The sequence below is a fragment of the Sinocyclocheilus rhinocerous genome, unplaced genomic scaffold, assembly GCF_001515625.1.
Source record: "Sinocyclocheilus rhinocerous isolate Xijiao unplaced genomic scaffold, SAMN03320098_v1.1 scaffold1155, whole genome shotgun sequence".
Lineage (NCBI taxonomy): Eukaryota > Metazoa > Chordata > Actinopteri > Cypriniformes > Cyprinidae > Sinocyclocheilus > Sinocyclocheilus rhinocerous.
Genome location: NW_015629044.1, coordinates 10,857 through 27,751, shown reverse-complemented (window position 1 = coordinate 27,751; position 16,895 = coordinate 10,857). Strand labels below are relative to the sequence as shown.

The 16,895-nt window shown below is 38.4% G+C and overlaps 1 protein-coding gene across 1 annotated transcript in view; it reads left to right on the top strand.

Annotated features, from left to right (window-relative positions):
- Window positions 1–16,386, top strand: part of LOC107738630 (voltage-dependent T-type calcium channel subunit alpha-1I-like) — a gene marked incomplete at its 3' end in the record, with an annotated part of 39,360 nt that extends 22,974 nt beyond the window's left edge. The window contains exons 3-8 of the mRNA XM_016550412.1: window positions 1,582–1,679; window positions 4,064–4,223; window positions 7,335–7,677; window positions 8,416–8,508; window positions 14,424–14,772; window positions 15,983–16,386. Of these exons, the coding sequence (XP_016405898.1) occupies window positions 1,582–1,679; window positions 4,064–4,223; window positions 7,335–7,677; window positions 8,416–8,508; window positions 14,424–14,772; window positions 15,983–16,386 (1,447 nt within the window). The remainder of the gene's footprint in view (window positions 1–1,581; window positions 1,680–4,063; window positions 4,224–7,334; window positions 7,678–8,415; window positions 8,509–14,423; window positions 14,773–15,982) is intronic.
- Between the last annotated feature and the right edge of the window lie 509 nt (window positions 16,387–16,895).

The window sequence follows — 16,895 nt, the reverse complement described above, 5'->3', positions numbered from 1 at the left end:
GCATGCGCGTCCATGTTTAATGCTTCTTATATAGCTATGTGAAAATTATTGTATAATTGGAACAGTTCATTGTTGGAACTGAGTTGAATGAGAGAGAGAGAGAGAGAGAGAGAGAGAGAGAGAAATGCAGAGCATGTGCAGAGCAGGCGACGCGAGGAACAGTATTAAGAACCGCTGCTTTAGAACATTGATTTTGAAATTCTGAATCCATTAGAATCGTTAGAAGAGTTCTCTTCCTCTTCTCTAAAGCAGCGCAGCATGGCCTCGCCCCCTTTGTTGCCATTTCCCGAGTGCGGGGTTTATCTGGGTTTGTGACATCACGAACCTGGGAAGTAACATGTTGTAGTCCCTATCAGCCGTTTTTGTAGGCATTAAACTGCCAGAATTTTAAAAGACGATATCTCCGTTTGCATTGAACTTTCAGCTTCGTAACTTTGCAGATATTGTTTATGCTCAAACAGCAACATTACACACTAACTAACGTTAAAAAAGTGAAATCGCAATCAACCACCCCTTTAAGAAACATTTCGTATTATAAATGTTAAAAACAGATGTGCTACTTAATATTTTTGTGGAAACCATGATACATTTTTTCAAGATTCTTTGAATAGAAAGTTAAAAAGAACAGCATTTATTTGAAAAAAAAAAAAAACATTTTATGTGAAATACAAATAACATTCTAAATCCGGGGTCTCTAAACTTGATCCTGGAGGGCCGGTGTCCTGCAGAGTTTAGCTCCAACTTGCCTCAACACACCTGCCCGGAAGTTTCTAGTATGCCTAGTGAGACCTTGATTAGCTGGTTCAGGTGTGTTTGATTTGGGTTGGAGCTGAACTCTGCAAGACACCGGCCCTCCAGGACCGAGTCTGGAGACCCCTGTTCTAAATGTTACAAATGTTACTGTCACTTTTGATTAATTTAATGCATCCTTGTTGAATAAAAGTATTTGTTTCACCCAAAATTGTATATGCAGTTTTGGATTTATGTCCAAAAATGTAAAATATAATTTTAAAATGTATGAGATAAAAAAAATGTTTTCAAACTAAATAAGATTTTGTTTCAAACTAGCTTCACAGTAATGAACAGGAGAGTAACAATCAATGATGCAAACTTAACAAAATTAAACAAATTCTGCTATAACAAAACCACCTTTGACTGGATTAAGCAATTAACTACAAGGTAGTTAAAAAGAGGATAGAAATGGTCATGATTAGAATGTTTTTGGTATAAGAAATGCCTAACACAAAAATAAAATACCACAAAATTATAGACTATGACCCATTGTAAGTAATGAAATAAGTGGCAGAAACCAGTGTTGTTGTTGAGATCTGGTCATTTAAGGCAGAGTCAAGACCAAGTTCAGAAGAGGGTCACGTTTGAGTCGAGTCCGAGTCCAAGACTACATTTAATGGTCTTGGTCTTATGGACTCGAGAACATATGGACTCAGTCTTGACTCGAACTCTGCCCTCTTCTGGTCTCTGTCTCTTTAATGAGCTGGTCTCAACTACAGAAACAACACTCAGTTTGTCTATACCCAGTGACTGTGACACTAATTTTCTCTGTTTGTTTCTTCTTCTCAGGATTGTTGAATACTCCCTTGATCTCCAGAACATCAACTTCTCCGCCATCAGAACAGTGCGTGTACTCAGACCTCTCAAAGCCATCAACAGAGTACCCAGTGAGTAAACACACACACACACAACACATTTCCCCCAAAAAAATCTGTGATCTGCAAACCTCAGGTGTTATACATGCTGATTCATTGTGAGTGGATTTTTCTGGTTGTGTTAATGCCAAGCCTCAAAAGCACCCTCATGTGTCAGCTCCAAGCCCTGCCCAGCTCCAAGCCCTGCCCTATCAAACCCACGGTAGCGTGCATGTGTAGCTTTGTATTTGGTGTGCAGGTCTTCCAGAACAGCAAAGCTGGAATGAATCAAAGAGGATTTCAGAGCCATTACTTTTCTGCCACCACCATTAGCAGAGCAAGATTAATCCCTCCTGTAATTGGGTAGAAAAACAGTTGTCCTTGAACAAACGCCATAATTCATATTCCTCTGTCTCACGTTCATACCCCTCCCAAACATTGTGGCCTTTCTTCGAACTTCTATAAGAAGCCCAGGATTTATCAATATTTCAGTGCCCATGGCAATGGTGTAGCGCATGAAATATGAATTCTAACTGAATTAGCTCGCATTTGATTTCGCTGCTCGAAGTCTTGATGAAGAGATTTCAAGCAGAGGGTTTCAGGAAATGTTTGTAGAATGTAGGTCTTTGTGTGTTACTGATTTCGAAGATGCACACAAACCCAATGCATACACACTGTTACACTCTCCCTCATACATTTAGGCATACAGAATCAAATTAACATCCAGTTAACTGTGTATGTAGCATGTCAAATTGTAGCAAGGTTTTATGCAAGATTTTATTAAAGGGATAGTTCACTAAAAATAAACATGCAGTCATCATTTACTCATTCTCATGTCATTCCAGACCTGTAGTTTTTTTTCTCCTTCTGTGGAATAGGCAAATGGATATTTAGCTAAATGTTTGCAAAATCACCATCTGCTTTTGTTGGAAAAGAGCACTGTAGACATGTTACATGGTTCCCATGGTTACCAAAAACCTGGAAATTTCAGGGAATTGTAAAAATCCAGTGCCAAGAAAATCATGGAAATTCCTAAAGTGATTATACACTACAGTTCAAACGTTCCAATTTCAGATGAGTTCCTTTTTAATTTTTTTAATCTTTCTATTCATCAAAGAATCCTGAACAAAAAAGAATCACAGTTTTGACAGAAAATATTTAGCTGATACACTGATAATATTAATAAAAGAAAATGTATTTTAAATTGTTTAAGTATGTCATGATATTACTGATCAAATAAATGTGGCCATTTAAAATAAATAAATAAATAATTAAATACTGAGCCCAAACTTTTGAACAGCAATGTGCCTTTTCATATTTATGAAAATATTGTTAAAATAATATGAAAATATTTAATTGCCAAGAAATTGTTCTTTGCGAGTTCAGTCTCAAGCAGCTTCAAAATCTTTATCAAGTAATCATTAATGGCCAGAAAAAGACACTGAAATTCGTTGGTCGAAACGTGTGGGTACATTGATAAATGACCTCACTGAAAGGCTGTCCATAAAAGAAAAAAAATCAGTTAATGTTTTAATAAATTAGGTAAATAATGGCAGAATTTTCACATTTGGGGAACTTTGTAAAATTGAGAAAGAACGATAGAGAGAGAGGTTTCTGTCTTGATAAAGACATGGACAATTATGCTGTGAGATCTAGAAAAAAAGAACATACCACTTGGAAACTAAGATCTCATTTCACCTTTGTGTCAGATGTTTTAAATCATTCTCTTCTCTCTTGAGATTCCTTTAATTTCTCTGTAAATTGCCCAAGACACAACTCTGCTTTCATTCCAGAGGTCCAGATATTCACAGCACCAGTCGCTTCACCTGTCCACATGACGTTTTTAATATTTGTGACTCAGTGTGTTAATGTGTTCCATCAGCGTTGTGTTAGTTCCCCACTGTGTTTCCCCAAACCACAAACACTGCAGTAATCACATGCTGCTGTTCTCCAATCAGAACGGACACACACCCTTCATTCAAACCCAGCAGTGCTTCACTAACACAAACTCTCACTCTCACTCACAAACAATCCCACTGGTGTGGAAGTAAACACACAAGTTTTATGATGACAGGCTCTCAAGAGTTGCCACTGGGAGACGGTCACAGTGACACAAATTGCTATGTACAAATAAAATGAAGAATAAATGACTGGATGACCTAAAAACAACCTAAGAATGGCTATGTCTAACTAAAGTTTATGACTAATCAGTGAGAATTACATTGATTGTATGCACTGAGTTTGAAATGAATGGAAGTGTTGCTTAATAAAAGTATTAAGTTGTGTCAGAGGTGGAAAAAAGTTATTACATTTTATGAAAGGATATGACAAACTTTTTCTTGAATAATGAATATCTCAGTGCACGTCATTCTTTGTTATAATAATAATAGTTTTTCTGTGTTCTTGTGTTTGTGTAGGTATGCGTATCCTGGTGAACCTGCTGCTGGACACTCTGCCCATGCTGGGAAATGTGCTTCTGCTCTGTTTCTTTGTCTTCTTCATTTTTGGCATAATTGGCGTGCAGCTATGGGCTGGACTATTAAGAAATCGCTGTTACCCAGAGGAGAACTTCACCCTGTGAGTACAAAAAAAGGACAGCCAGTGGGCTTAAGGGAGTGAGAGAGAGAAAAGACTGAATGTATTGAATATTTTCAACGGTGATTTAATTGAGGAAAAAAGCACCGGATCCAAATTGTGGGTTTATTTGGATGAAGGTTTAGGTTTACAAGGATAAAAAGATTGAATTTAGGAGGCTGGATCTTCTTGAAGATGCATTTCGGAGTGCCTGAGCACTCCATCATTGGATTGGACTTGTATTTCAAATGTCCTTTCTCTCGAAGAAGGGATACTTGATGTGATCAATGGATGTTTTGGGATCACATGGAGCTTGGGGGCTAATAAACAAATGATTTGTTCAGTTCCATGTTATCTTTGTCGTATATTCTCACTTACTTACTTTCACTCATCTTCTCACATGTATCCTTCTGTTTAATCTCTCTTCTCATCTTCGTTTTTACTGTCTACCTGCCACTAAAAATGCAAAAGTGGTACCACCCATTCGATGGCTCCAGTTGATTAAAACTCAGATTGGCATCCATATTCATGGGTGGGTGTCTGCCTGAGGTTACTGTGCCAACCGTGGTCTGCCTGCCTCTCTTTGCTGTGTGATTGGATTTGAAAGGACTCACGGTGCATGGCAGTGTGCGAGACACCCCGTGCGTTTGTTTGTACGCGTGTGTGTGGGATAAAGAAGCGCATGTCTGAGTTTAAACGTCAGCTGAGGTCTGATTGTCGTTTATTGTCTAGCAGCGAGTATATTTACAGGCTGTAGTCAGAGGATGATGAAGTGTTTTGAAAGGAGAGTCTATCATAGAGTGGCCTGGTTTTCTTCTGCTTTTTACATTCTCTTACAGTCTTTTTAAAATGTACACTCTCCTGTCCTTTTGGTGGGGGATGAATTACTTAAAACAAAATGTTTTTATGGGGTTTGAAAGAACAAATACTACACAGTTTTAGTGTAGCGTATCATATAAGGCATCTCTTATATGAGAAATTTCTTTAGCTTTTGCAGACATTTAAGTAACTGTGCAAATGTTAGATCACAAGTTAGTCGGAACATGTATTTTCACTGGCTTCAAAGGTTGCTTAACCATAACAATGTAACCACAGCAACAGTTAGCTGCTCAAGCACTCTCCGAACATCAAAACTTTAGTACTGTCATAATGTATTGCTTCAAAGTTTTACATATTAGTATATCAAAGAAAAATCCTTAAAGCTGCTATAAGCAATTGAACCATTTAGCTAACTTTAGCCATTTTGCTAACTTTAACCATCCACCATTTTAGTAAACCCGAAGTGATTCACTAGCAGTTTCTGATTGGCTTCTGATTGAATATTACATAGAAAATTATAGACTGAAAGACCAAAATGTGCTTCTACATATGCTCGCTTGAGGTTGATATGTTATTTGTTCCGTAAGAAAACAGAATGTGCATCAAAAACTGATATAATTTTTATGCCTTAAAAAGTCATGTGATTAAATAATTTGCTTAGATGAATACTGTTACCTCAGAGATCTGTCTGATGCGCTGTTGCTCCCACAGATAAGGCAGTTGCAAGAATCCAGAAACATGAAGTTTGTAAGAACACTTTGTCTGCACGCTCTATATCTTAATTTATTACATTTATTGCATTTCAGTTTCTACTTTGCTCCAATTTCCCCCCGAAAGTGACGCTTTTGTTCTCTTAGACACATACAAACGCTGTTTTTGCAATATTCCGATTTTTCACAAATTAAATTCCTCTTCAGGAACTCGAGCTGCGTCGGAAACGCTAGGGGAACGCACGAGGTTCAGAGCCCGTCACGCTGAAGGGCGTTCCCCTAGCGTTTCCGACGCAGCGTCTCGTTCCCTCGAGGAACTAGGGTTACATACGTAACCTGAGACGTTTGCTTTGATGAAAAAAATAACTGATGAAACGTGTAAAAAAAAATTCTGAGAGTACCTTTAAAGTGGCGATGAAAGTAGGGACAGATTTACAGATCTGTATTGTGACGTACGTCTGAGTGCAGCATTTAATCAACAAGAGAAAATTTAAGCAAGATTTGGTTCTATGCATTGGTTATTAATTTAAAGATGTGGACGTTGCATTCAAAAATGAATGAGAGCTTGCAGTCGATTGGAGGGGTGGAGAATAAGCAAAATAAATTATTGGGAAAAAATAATTAAAAATGGATGAATTGTTTGCAATAAGATCAATAACTTGCGAATTGTCATTTAAATTTTTAACACGCTTTAAGACTGTTGATGTTAACTATTTCATTTTCACAGCATCTGAGGTTGGACTTGAAATGAAAGAAATTCCTTTAAAAAGTCGACTTTCAAGGTCACACTTCTCCTCGGGGCTCGTTTTTGTGCGAGAGCAGTTGTGTGTGTGTGTGTTTGCGTGTGTGTGTGTGTGTGTGTGTGTGTGTGTGTGTGCGCGCGCACGCGCATTTAGATTAACTGTCTAGACCGCAAAGCAATAGAGATATTGATTGGCTTGCATGTGCTATGCTTGTGTGTGCTAGGTGGACAAATGGCATTGCACGTTGGTGCATATACATGGATGTGAGAGAAATGGGAAAAGAGAGAAAAAAGAAGAGAGAGATTGGGGGAAAGGTAGTGTAAATATTCATTGTGACCCTGTTATGTGTATGAGAGGGTGAGTGGCTGATGGAAACAGCTATTTCTGGGTAGTAAAACACTGTGATTAAGGGGCAGGCTGCCCTCAATGGGTCACTCCCAGAGACATGGGCTTCACACACATGTACACACACACTACACACTCTCAGTTGGTCTGTTATAGAATCCACACTGGTTGCTGCTCAGATCTCTTCAGGTCTGCCTAGAGATATTTCAGCTATACTGCAAGAACTGCTTAATTCTGGGAGTGTGTGAGATATATATATATAGAATATAGATATATAGAATGTATATGTGTAAAATATAATATATACTTAGAAAAAAGTATATATTTTTCCCTAAAAGATATATAAGTAGAAATAGTAGAAATTTGACAGCTGGCAGAGATTATGGATGGATGGATAGAGAGAGAGGGGGAGAGAGAGATGATAGAAGAATTTTCTTTTTCTTTTTTAAACACTGAATTTTCAAAAACCTTGACTTCTCCTTACGTCTTGTCCTCAGCACATCTGGCATCACCCTCCCCACCCCATATTATCAGCCTGAGGAGGATGACGAGCGGCCCTTCATCTGCTCTCTGGCTCAGGATAACGGCATCATGTCCTGCAGCGATGTGCCCGCTCGGAGAGAAGGTGGACGGGAGTGCTGTCTAGATAAAGAGGATGCACTGCACCGTCAGGCCCTGGGCCTGAGCGTGGAGCCGCTGGTCAATGGCAGTGCCTCCACTGTTGGGCTCTGTGTGAACTGGAACCAGTACTACACCCGCTGTCACACAGGACACACCAACCCACATAAAGGAGCGATCAACTTTGACAACATAGGTTACGCATGGATCGTCATATTTCAGGTATGCAATCGAGTCAAGTGGTATTTGTTGAAATTACGCATCTGATTCTGTTTCAGGTGATCCTCTCATAAATCGACAGCACTTGCTACAGGTGTAAATGCGATCTAAAGCATTTTGTGATCCAATCATTCAAACCACATTCAGAGTAAGCTGAAAACGCATGAGATAACATTGCATGTGTAGTGTGCTGCAAATGCTAATCTGTCCTGATGCGTCTTGGACAACAGTGAAGGGCCGCCTACACACCTCTCAATCATCCACTGTGGTAAAACAAAGGTTTAAAGAAATTATATTTACAAATGAGGTAAGAAAAATCAGCTTGTTTTCACTTTTAATTAATTCGAATTTTTCTTACCCATTGGCAAGTAGTTTTAAGAATTTACATTTATTTATATAGCAAAGTGTTTATCCAAAGCAACTTCACATTATTTGCAGTACACAATGCCAAGTTTAAGTATGAGCTAGATTAGTACACTAGCTACATTGCTGAATTGCTGAAGAATCTAACAAAAGTGAGGTTTTAATGAGTGATGTTGTTGTTCTCTTAATGCCTCTAAATCGTATACAAATATACATAGTCACAAAATCAGAGACTCTACCCTCAAAATCCAATCACAAATAGCAGACACGTTACATAAACAGCATTTGTCTCAACTGACGACTTGTGATGGATCATCTGAGATGGATCTTTACCAGGTGTATAAAGAGCTTGAATGTGGTCTGATCTGGTCTGTGCAGGTGATCACGCTGGAGGGTTGGGTGGAGATCATGTACTATGTCATGGATGCTCATTCCTTCTACAACTTCATCTACTTCATATTCCTCATTATCGTAAGTTTTTATACCTTGCTGTGCATGTGTTCAGAGATGAAGCATGTGTCCTAATTATTGAGAACTTGTAGTCAGTGGTTTTATATGGCATATGTAGTCTGGGAGGACCTGAAGTTTGGTGACTTTTAGGGCCAGAGGGTGAACTAGATGTTAGGTCTCACTGGTAAGAACAAAAAGGTCATGTCTTTCCCCAGGACACAAAAACACAGCTTAACACATCACAACAATGAAAATGTTAGCACAAAGCCTACTAATTAGGGATGCTGTGATACAGATAAGACCATAATTATTTTCATGTAATGGCTGATATGAAAATTCTCTACTATTTTGTCTAAATAAAAATTAAAACATTATAAATTAAAATCATTTTAAATTTAAATTTAGAGTAAAATTAGGCATCACAACATTATAATGAACAGTATGAAAAACTGATATTCATTTTGAGGTTAAAGAAATCACTAAAAATCACTAATATCAACTGATAACCACTTGTGCATCTGATTTATTGTGCATCGCTACTACTAATTGTTTACTCTTTCTAAAACAATCATCTTTCAATCATCAAAAAATTGAGTCACATATTTAGTGTTTAGAGTGCCATCTGTAAGTTCAAACTTAATACAGTATTTTTAATGCAAGGCCACGTAACATCTAATAGACATTTATCAGTTTGATTAGTCCTGCCATATGGTGCATTGCAAGTGAAGTTTAAAATCTTGGAAAAAATCACTACTGTTATTCCTCAGAGATGCGTCTTGAACCAGCTTTTATTGACAGACTGAACTTAACTGAATCTGCAGGACTCCTGTTGATGGCCTGAAGGTTTCAAAGATACAGATATTAGCTAAACAGCACATTTAGTAGTCTACAGAGCCGCAGAGATCAATTAGGCAATGAACAACATAGTGAAGAATCAATAGCTGGACACTATAAGATGAATTTATCTTTGCTTCGGCTGCATGTTTTAACGATGCCGTGATGGAGCCAGTTCTCGCACCGCGCCGGCCCTCTTCGTTGAATGGTAGGAACAACAGCGAACGAGACAGCCCTGCAGTGAGATGTGCTTCGGATAACATCTCCTCCAAAGATTAAAGAAGAGAGTGCGTGGAAAAGAAATGCCCTGAGCATATGGAGCAAAAGGATCTGAGACTGAAAGACAGCAGGAGACTAAAGGAATAAAAGAGGAAGGAAATGTGAAGAGTGGAGAGGCCTGCTCAGATTTGTTGTGGCTATTTGTGCTTTTCTTTACCTTTCCCGTTTCCTGCGTTCAAACACGTGTTAGACAACTCAGCTGGAGACGACAAGATCCATTTTAGCCCAACAAATGGCAAGTATAGGGAAATGTGGGTGTGTGTCTGTAGCTAATGACAGGGCCTAATCCTGTGTAGGTCAGCGGAGTGAAAGCATTAGCAGTTAATTAGAGCCCATTAGACTGGTGGACCCCTGCCGCCATCTCTGCAGTCTCCCACTTCCTGACAGAGACCCTGCCACCCCGACACATGCACCCTGCGAAGCTGTCATGTGATTCTGCTCAGCATGCACCAGCAGAACGCTGACTGGTGAATTTGTGACACTGAGTGAAGTATAAAGAGACTCTCAGGACTGAGAAATCATTTAGATTAGTCATTATCAGTATTGTGTTGCCTAAAAAACAGCAAGTGAATCAATAGGTGCAGTGCAATTGAATAATTAAATATGTTAAATAACACAAATGTATCCCATTTTATTAACCAATGTCTTTGCTGCTAACCTTTGATGATCCAATTCAATCACACTAATAAGCAAAAATTACTTTAGATAAACTAACAGTTGTGCTTCATTGTTTTTTTTATATATAATTTTTATGCTTCTATATTTATGTAAATACCATTGAAGCCCACTGAACCATATTTAAGAAGGCAATTTTCAGTTTTATAATATTAATAAAGTGCCATCGTCTCAAAGTCATTGAAGTCAATGTTTCTTTTTTGGCCTACAAGGTCTGTGGTTAACACAAGCTCAATATAGTTTCACGTTTTATTCTGCAAAATAAAGTACATCAGTAATACCTTACTTGCGATTTTTTTAACAGAAAAAGGTGGTTGCTAATAAGTGGCCAAATAAGATGTTTTGGACAATGTCATGCTGACCAGGAAAACTCACCTACTCACTAGTATGCTTTACAGCCTTGTTGTGTTTATATAGTGCCTCTGCTCTTGCAAATTGTTTTCAAACTTGTAGATTTTAAATGAAGATTGGGAGAGTTGTCTTTATTTTATATATTTTTTTATTTTAATTAATTAATTTATTTTTTTTAAACAGTTTTGACTTCAGCGTTGAAGTTGATGTAGTTTGTTTATAGCCTACCTTTAACTTTTTACCTTTGGCAATTGCATTTAGTCTTAAATTCATAAAAATGTATTGAATTTTCATTAAAGTGTGTTCATTTGTGAAGATCATATTGATGAACAAAACAAAGCTATTAACTTTTTGTCAAGGGAACAAGGGTGATGCTTACTTTTAGGCTGGCCTACAAAAATATGTCATCCCTAGGGCACTTTATTACAGAATTAAGCCAACATATGCTGCTTTACGTCTTCATGCAGCCCTAGTTTTTGTCTGTGCTTGTCATCACCATGTGTGCATTAAATATCTGCACTGGTGGTTCCAACAGAAAAAAAAAAAAACAGACAGAACAACTATGTGAAATATGTCGCAGCAGGCGGAAAAAGCAAAGCGTGCCAAAGGGTTTAATTTAGAAACAGTTTTTCCTCAAAATGCAAAATTTAAAATAATTTTGAAAATATGCTCTTGATTTTTAAGTTTGTATTTTACTTAAATCTTTTGAAAGGAAAATGCACTTTCTGCGCTTCTGGGTACCCTCTTTTAAAAATAAACAGATGTATTGTTCCAAAGTCAATCAAATGTGATTTAGCGTTATGTCTGTGGTTTCTGTTGCTTTATACTCTCTGGCATCCCCTTCACAGCTGGAAACAACAGCCAAATCCCTATGTGATCTGCAATGTTTGAGGGGAGTAAGATGTGTCTTTTCACTGTATGTGTGTGTGCAGGTTTATGCGAGTGTGTCCCTCTGCACTTTTATTTACTTTGACGCCCTGCTCTGTCTGTAACTTGGCAACCACACAGCCAGCCATCGCTACCTGTAGAGAGAGGGCCATAGTGTCCCGACACAGCCCACACCCCGCCGATGCACCTCTATTCATTTCCTTTCACTTCTATTGAACATCGGAGCAATTAATTCAGGCTCGCCTTCTGTTTCCTCTTCAGTTGTTCTCTGATGGATCAGTACGAATGGGCAGAGTGATCACAAATAATTAGATTAAAGACATTGTCTCTGATTACAAGCAACAAAATATTAACAAATCTTGTTATATTTTTGGGCTTGCTGCTTATGGGTTTCACCGATGGATACGATTTATAAGCTGATGGCATGGGAAGAAATTTTTATTTTATTTTATATTCTGTTATTTATTTTTATTTTTTAGTTTTTCTATATTATGCAAACCTGTTGGCAAAGTTCTCCCTGCCTTTGCACATTGATGGCACAATAATGAAATGACCGGTTCTGCCTACTGTTCTTTTTTTGGACAGGCAGTCTTAAGGTCACCCTGCCTGCAGCCAGACCCTTCCATTGTAAGAGCAGTATTAAATGAGAGTATAAATCACCTGTCATATTTCATCCAACTGTAACAGAACTGAAGTATACTCACTAACCAACACCCCTTTGACCTCTCCCTTTCTTCTCCTGCCTCCTGCCTGTATGTCTGAGCTTTTTTTCTTTCTTTCTTTCTTTCTTAATTTTTTTTCTTTCAAATAATATGTAATAATGGTGCTGACATGTCTTAACTGTAGTAAAGGAACCATTTTGGATTTAAAGTAGTACATGAATTCAAATAAGTTCTTCATGGCTAATCTTCTCATTTTGTGGGCTGTTAAGTATCAATCATTGAGTAATTGAGATTGATTAACCACATTAATAACCAGATTAAATTGATACGTGAATGAATCATTTAGACCAGCTATTCCTGAAAGTGAATAATATCAATGATTAATTTTTTTTCCATAAATTAGACATTGTTACTTACATCATGATCTCTCAGAAAGTGCCAATGATTTTTTTATTTTATTTTATTTTAAATGTCTAGATTGTCAGTGAGTAATGACGTAAATTATAATCTATTCTTCACACAAAGCTATCACTACCACTTTTATGGTGCTTATTTTGTCATTTTGAAGTCCTCTTTCATAATATTTAAGAATGCCCTGAATTTTCTTCAAATGTTCACATTTGCGTTCCACAGAAGAAAGTCAGTCTGTACTGTACAGGCATGAGGGTGAGTAAATAATGACAGAATTGTCATTTTCAGGTGAACTATTACTTTAAAAGATCAAATATGTATAAAGCATTTCTTGTGTGTGTGTGTGTGTGTGTGTGTGTGTGTGTGTGTGTGTGTGCGCAGAGGAATTGATGAGAGGAAAGGTGAGGTCCGACTACTGATTAGGAGCAGTCCAGTCACACATCAGACTCCCAAATCAGGACAGCAGATGTGGAGGCAGGACATACCTGCACAGCTGCCCCACACACACACTTCTGTGCATTTCTCCACCTCTTCTGTCCTCCTCACAACTCATCCGTCCTCTCTGATCCCTACTTCACATATGCAGGAAACAGGCTGTACTTTCATTAAGACCTAAGAGCGAGCTCTGTGTGTGTTCGCGTATTGACAAATGCCAGTGATATGAATGGCGAATGATATAAGAGCAGGCTTTCTGTTCTGTTGAATCTGGAAATGGTTCGCTTTTAGTCTTTAAAATGATTGGCTCACAATTCTAATCCGTTTCACGTTGGCAGAGGGATCTAGCCCTTCTCTGCGAGGACTAGGAGATATTTTGATGTTTTGCTCCTATGAAAGAGCCTGATAATTATAGCATATCAAAGCCAGAGCGATACGGGCGCACACACAACAAAACGGGCTCTTGTTTGGGCGTCTGCTGACTTTTTCAAACATAGGGTCTGTTTATAGCAGCTCATCTAGACAGCTATGGCCGCTGCTTATGCCAAACACTGCAGTACAGGCTGCATTAGAGAGCTTAGGGGGGGTTTTGGTGTCATGTAGACATGGATATTTAAAGCAGCTGAGACTTCACACGTAGTGCAAGAGTTATGGTAACAGAATTGAGCTTAAAAATTATCTTTAGTGTATAATAAAGGGATGAGAGCAAAATGCTCAAATAAATAAACTCAAATATATGTTTTCAAAGGTGTGGTTCACCAAAAAATGAATATTTATTTACTCATTCATGTACTCAACGTGTCATTTCAAACCCAGTCATTTTACACTGAATGTTAACTGGAGCATTCAAGCTTTAAGGATGCAAAAATATCAAAAAGAGCAAATATTGTGCGCTATATTCCAAAAGTATGAAAGTCATACAATACCCTTGTCTGCCAAAAAGCCAAAAAGTTGCTATTCAATTAAAATATTCGCTAGCAATCCTTAGAATATTTGTGAAAGAAGAACTAATGTCTGAATTGTAAATGAATCTGGGGGATTTTCTTTTTCTTTTGTTCAGATTGGTTGAATTGCTGGATCCGGTTCACACAATAAGTCTGAAGGATTTGTTCACAAGTTCAGCTCTTTGACATTGTTATTGCTATGACCATTAAGTCAGTAAATTAAACTGAAGATCTGAATGCGTCTGATATAAAGAGGAGGTTGTCAGTGAACAATTACTTACATTTTTGTCTGTTCCTCAGAAAATGGCTAAAGAAAAAAACAAGCAGTACCAGAAAGCACTCCAATATTTCTCCAGTATTTTTTATCCAGAGAAGAAAGTCAGTCATAGGGGTTTAGAGCAAGGGAAGGATGACTAAATGATGATTTTGACTCTCCCTATTCTTCTTGCTGTTCCAGATTGGATCTTTCTTCATGATTAATCTGTGCCTGGTGGTCATTGCCACTCAGTTTTCGGAGACCAAACAGCGAGAGCACCAGCTGATGCAAGAGCAACGTGCTCGCTACCTGTCCTCCAGCACGCTGGCTTCGCTCGCTGAGCCCGGAGACTGTTACGAGGAGCTCTTCCAGCTGGTCTGCCACATCCTGCGCAAGGCCCGCCGCCGCTCAGCTGCCCTTTACTACATGCTCCGTGGCAAAGCCCCTCCCCCTGAGGGAGGGAGGGGGCGTGGCAAAGGAGGAACAGGATCGACAGGGGGAGGGGCTAATGTGAATGGCAGCGAAAGACACCACTGCCATTCTACTCAGAGTAAGGAGAGAGTTACAGCCAGAGGAATGATATTGGGTCATAGAAAAGCTGTGTCTAACAGTGTTGAGGAGAAAATATCTAAAATTAACCAAAAATTGTTTTTATTTTAGCCTGACATTAGCTCAACTGTGTTCAAAATAGTAGCAAGCTGTCTGTACTAAAGTGCATTTTCTTGTGATATATATAATGTCGAAAAGTTTGATTTGTTTCTAGAGAAATCAGCCATCCTAAACTCCCCGTTTTCGCTTATATGCAGTGTTGAAAAGTTTGATTCAATCTAGTGAATCAGTCATCCTAAAGGACCCTTTTTCACTCATATTGTATGTAGTGTTGGAAAGCCTGATTAATTCTAGTGGGTCAGTTTGTCCTAAACGGTTCTGTTTCACTTATGTTGTGCAAGAAAGTCTGATTTGCTGGGATCATGCTTTCCAACACAACATGAGTGAGAGAATGTTTGAAAATCTGATTAATTCTGATACAGTTCGTCCAGAACTCTCATATATCACTTGTATTTGGTATCAAGCATTTTGATTTATTCAGGTGAATTGATTCATCCTAAAATGCCCTCTCTTACTCATACTGTATGTATATTGGAAAGAGAAGGTTTTTTTTTTTTAACAATTCATGTAAATGAAAATATAAAAAAAGAAATCACTGCTCAGTTATTACGTAAATCCTGAATTAATTTACATTTAAAATTAATTGTTAATTATGGTGTTTTTTATTTGGTTACATGCAGTGAATTAGTATGTATATTAGGATGTATTCTTTTTTTTCTTTCTTTGATTTAGTATAAATTTATTTGTAAAAGTTTGGAGATCTCACTGTTCATTCATTCAAACCCCAAAAGAATATGGCCCTAAAATTATGAATTATATCATCAAAAAGTTATTTATTTTAAACAATATTGCCCTTTTAAGTTGCTTCAGTGTATTTAGCTACTTTTGTGTAATAAAAACTAGCTTGTAGCCAGGCCAAGTTTCAAAGTAGCTTCCCTGACACTCCAAGCCAAATAGGAAGTTATAAAAGCAAAGAGTAAGTTGCAATAAAAACAAGAACAAATCCATCCGTGTGTTTGCTTTTATGGCCCAATGATATTTCAATCCCAAGCAGCAGTGTGGCAGTTGTCCAAGAAACTGACAGGCAAAAAGTATATTGTATTATATGAAAATGTCAAACTGAGATGTTGAATTTTTCGTCTTTCTTGCAGTCCCTCACTGTATTCATGATACCAAGTTGGACCAGAGCTCCCAATCTCTGGAGAACGCCATCTCCCTCTCCGTCACCCCGAACACAGAGGAGTGTCTACAGTGTGCTGCAGCCCCGTCACTCAAGGAAGGGCTGGGACTGACGGGGCACTCGGCCAATGGGGAGGAAGAGGAGGTTGCGCTGGAGGAGAACGACAGAGATGAGAACCGTTTGGACGAGAAGGGGGACAATGACTCTGAGGACATGCCGAAGAGGAAACGCACCTGTTTAGGGAAATGTAAAGATATTTGGGATGAAATGAGCGTGAAGCTTTGGGGTATAGTTGAAAGCAAGTACTTCAACAGAGGGATTATGATCGCCATCCTCATCAATACGATCAGCATGGGCATCGAGCACCATAACCAGGTAATTTCACCCGCAGTGCAGTCGGTTCACATAATGAACCCACTCTGAAGAAGTGTTCAACCTCATCATGTCACATATTACTGTAATAGCCAGCTCTTTCTGCAGTGCTGATAGAGTCTTCACAGGGCCTGCTATTCAAAGTAATGAGAATGGCCTTTGGAGTCTTGTTGGATTTTTTCTTGCCATGAAAGTGCAGTTAATTATCTTTGGAAGATGTAGAAAGCTACTACTACTCATGCACACTCTCTCTAACTTGCTCTTTCTCTATCTCTCTCCCCTTCCGCCCCCTCATGTCTTCAATGCGTCGCCTGCATTGGGGCCTGTTTTCTCATCGCTGTGAGCTCTATAAATATCAACAAGCAGAGAGAGACAGATATAGAGAGGGAGAAAAAGAAATAGTCACCACTGGCTTCTATTACGCAGCATTTTTAACATGTGAGACATCATGTAAATGCAACCTACGCAAGCAAACAGAGGAGCCCCTGTATACGTGCTCACATATAAACACA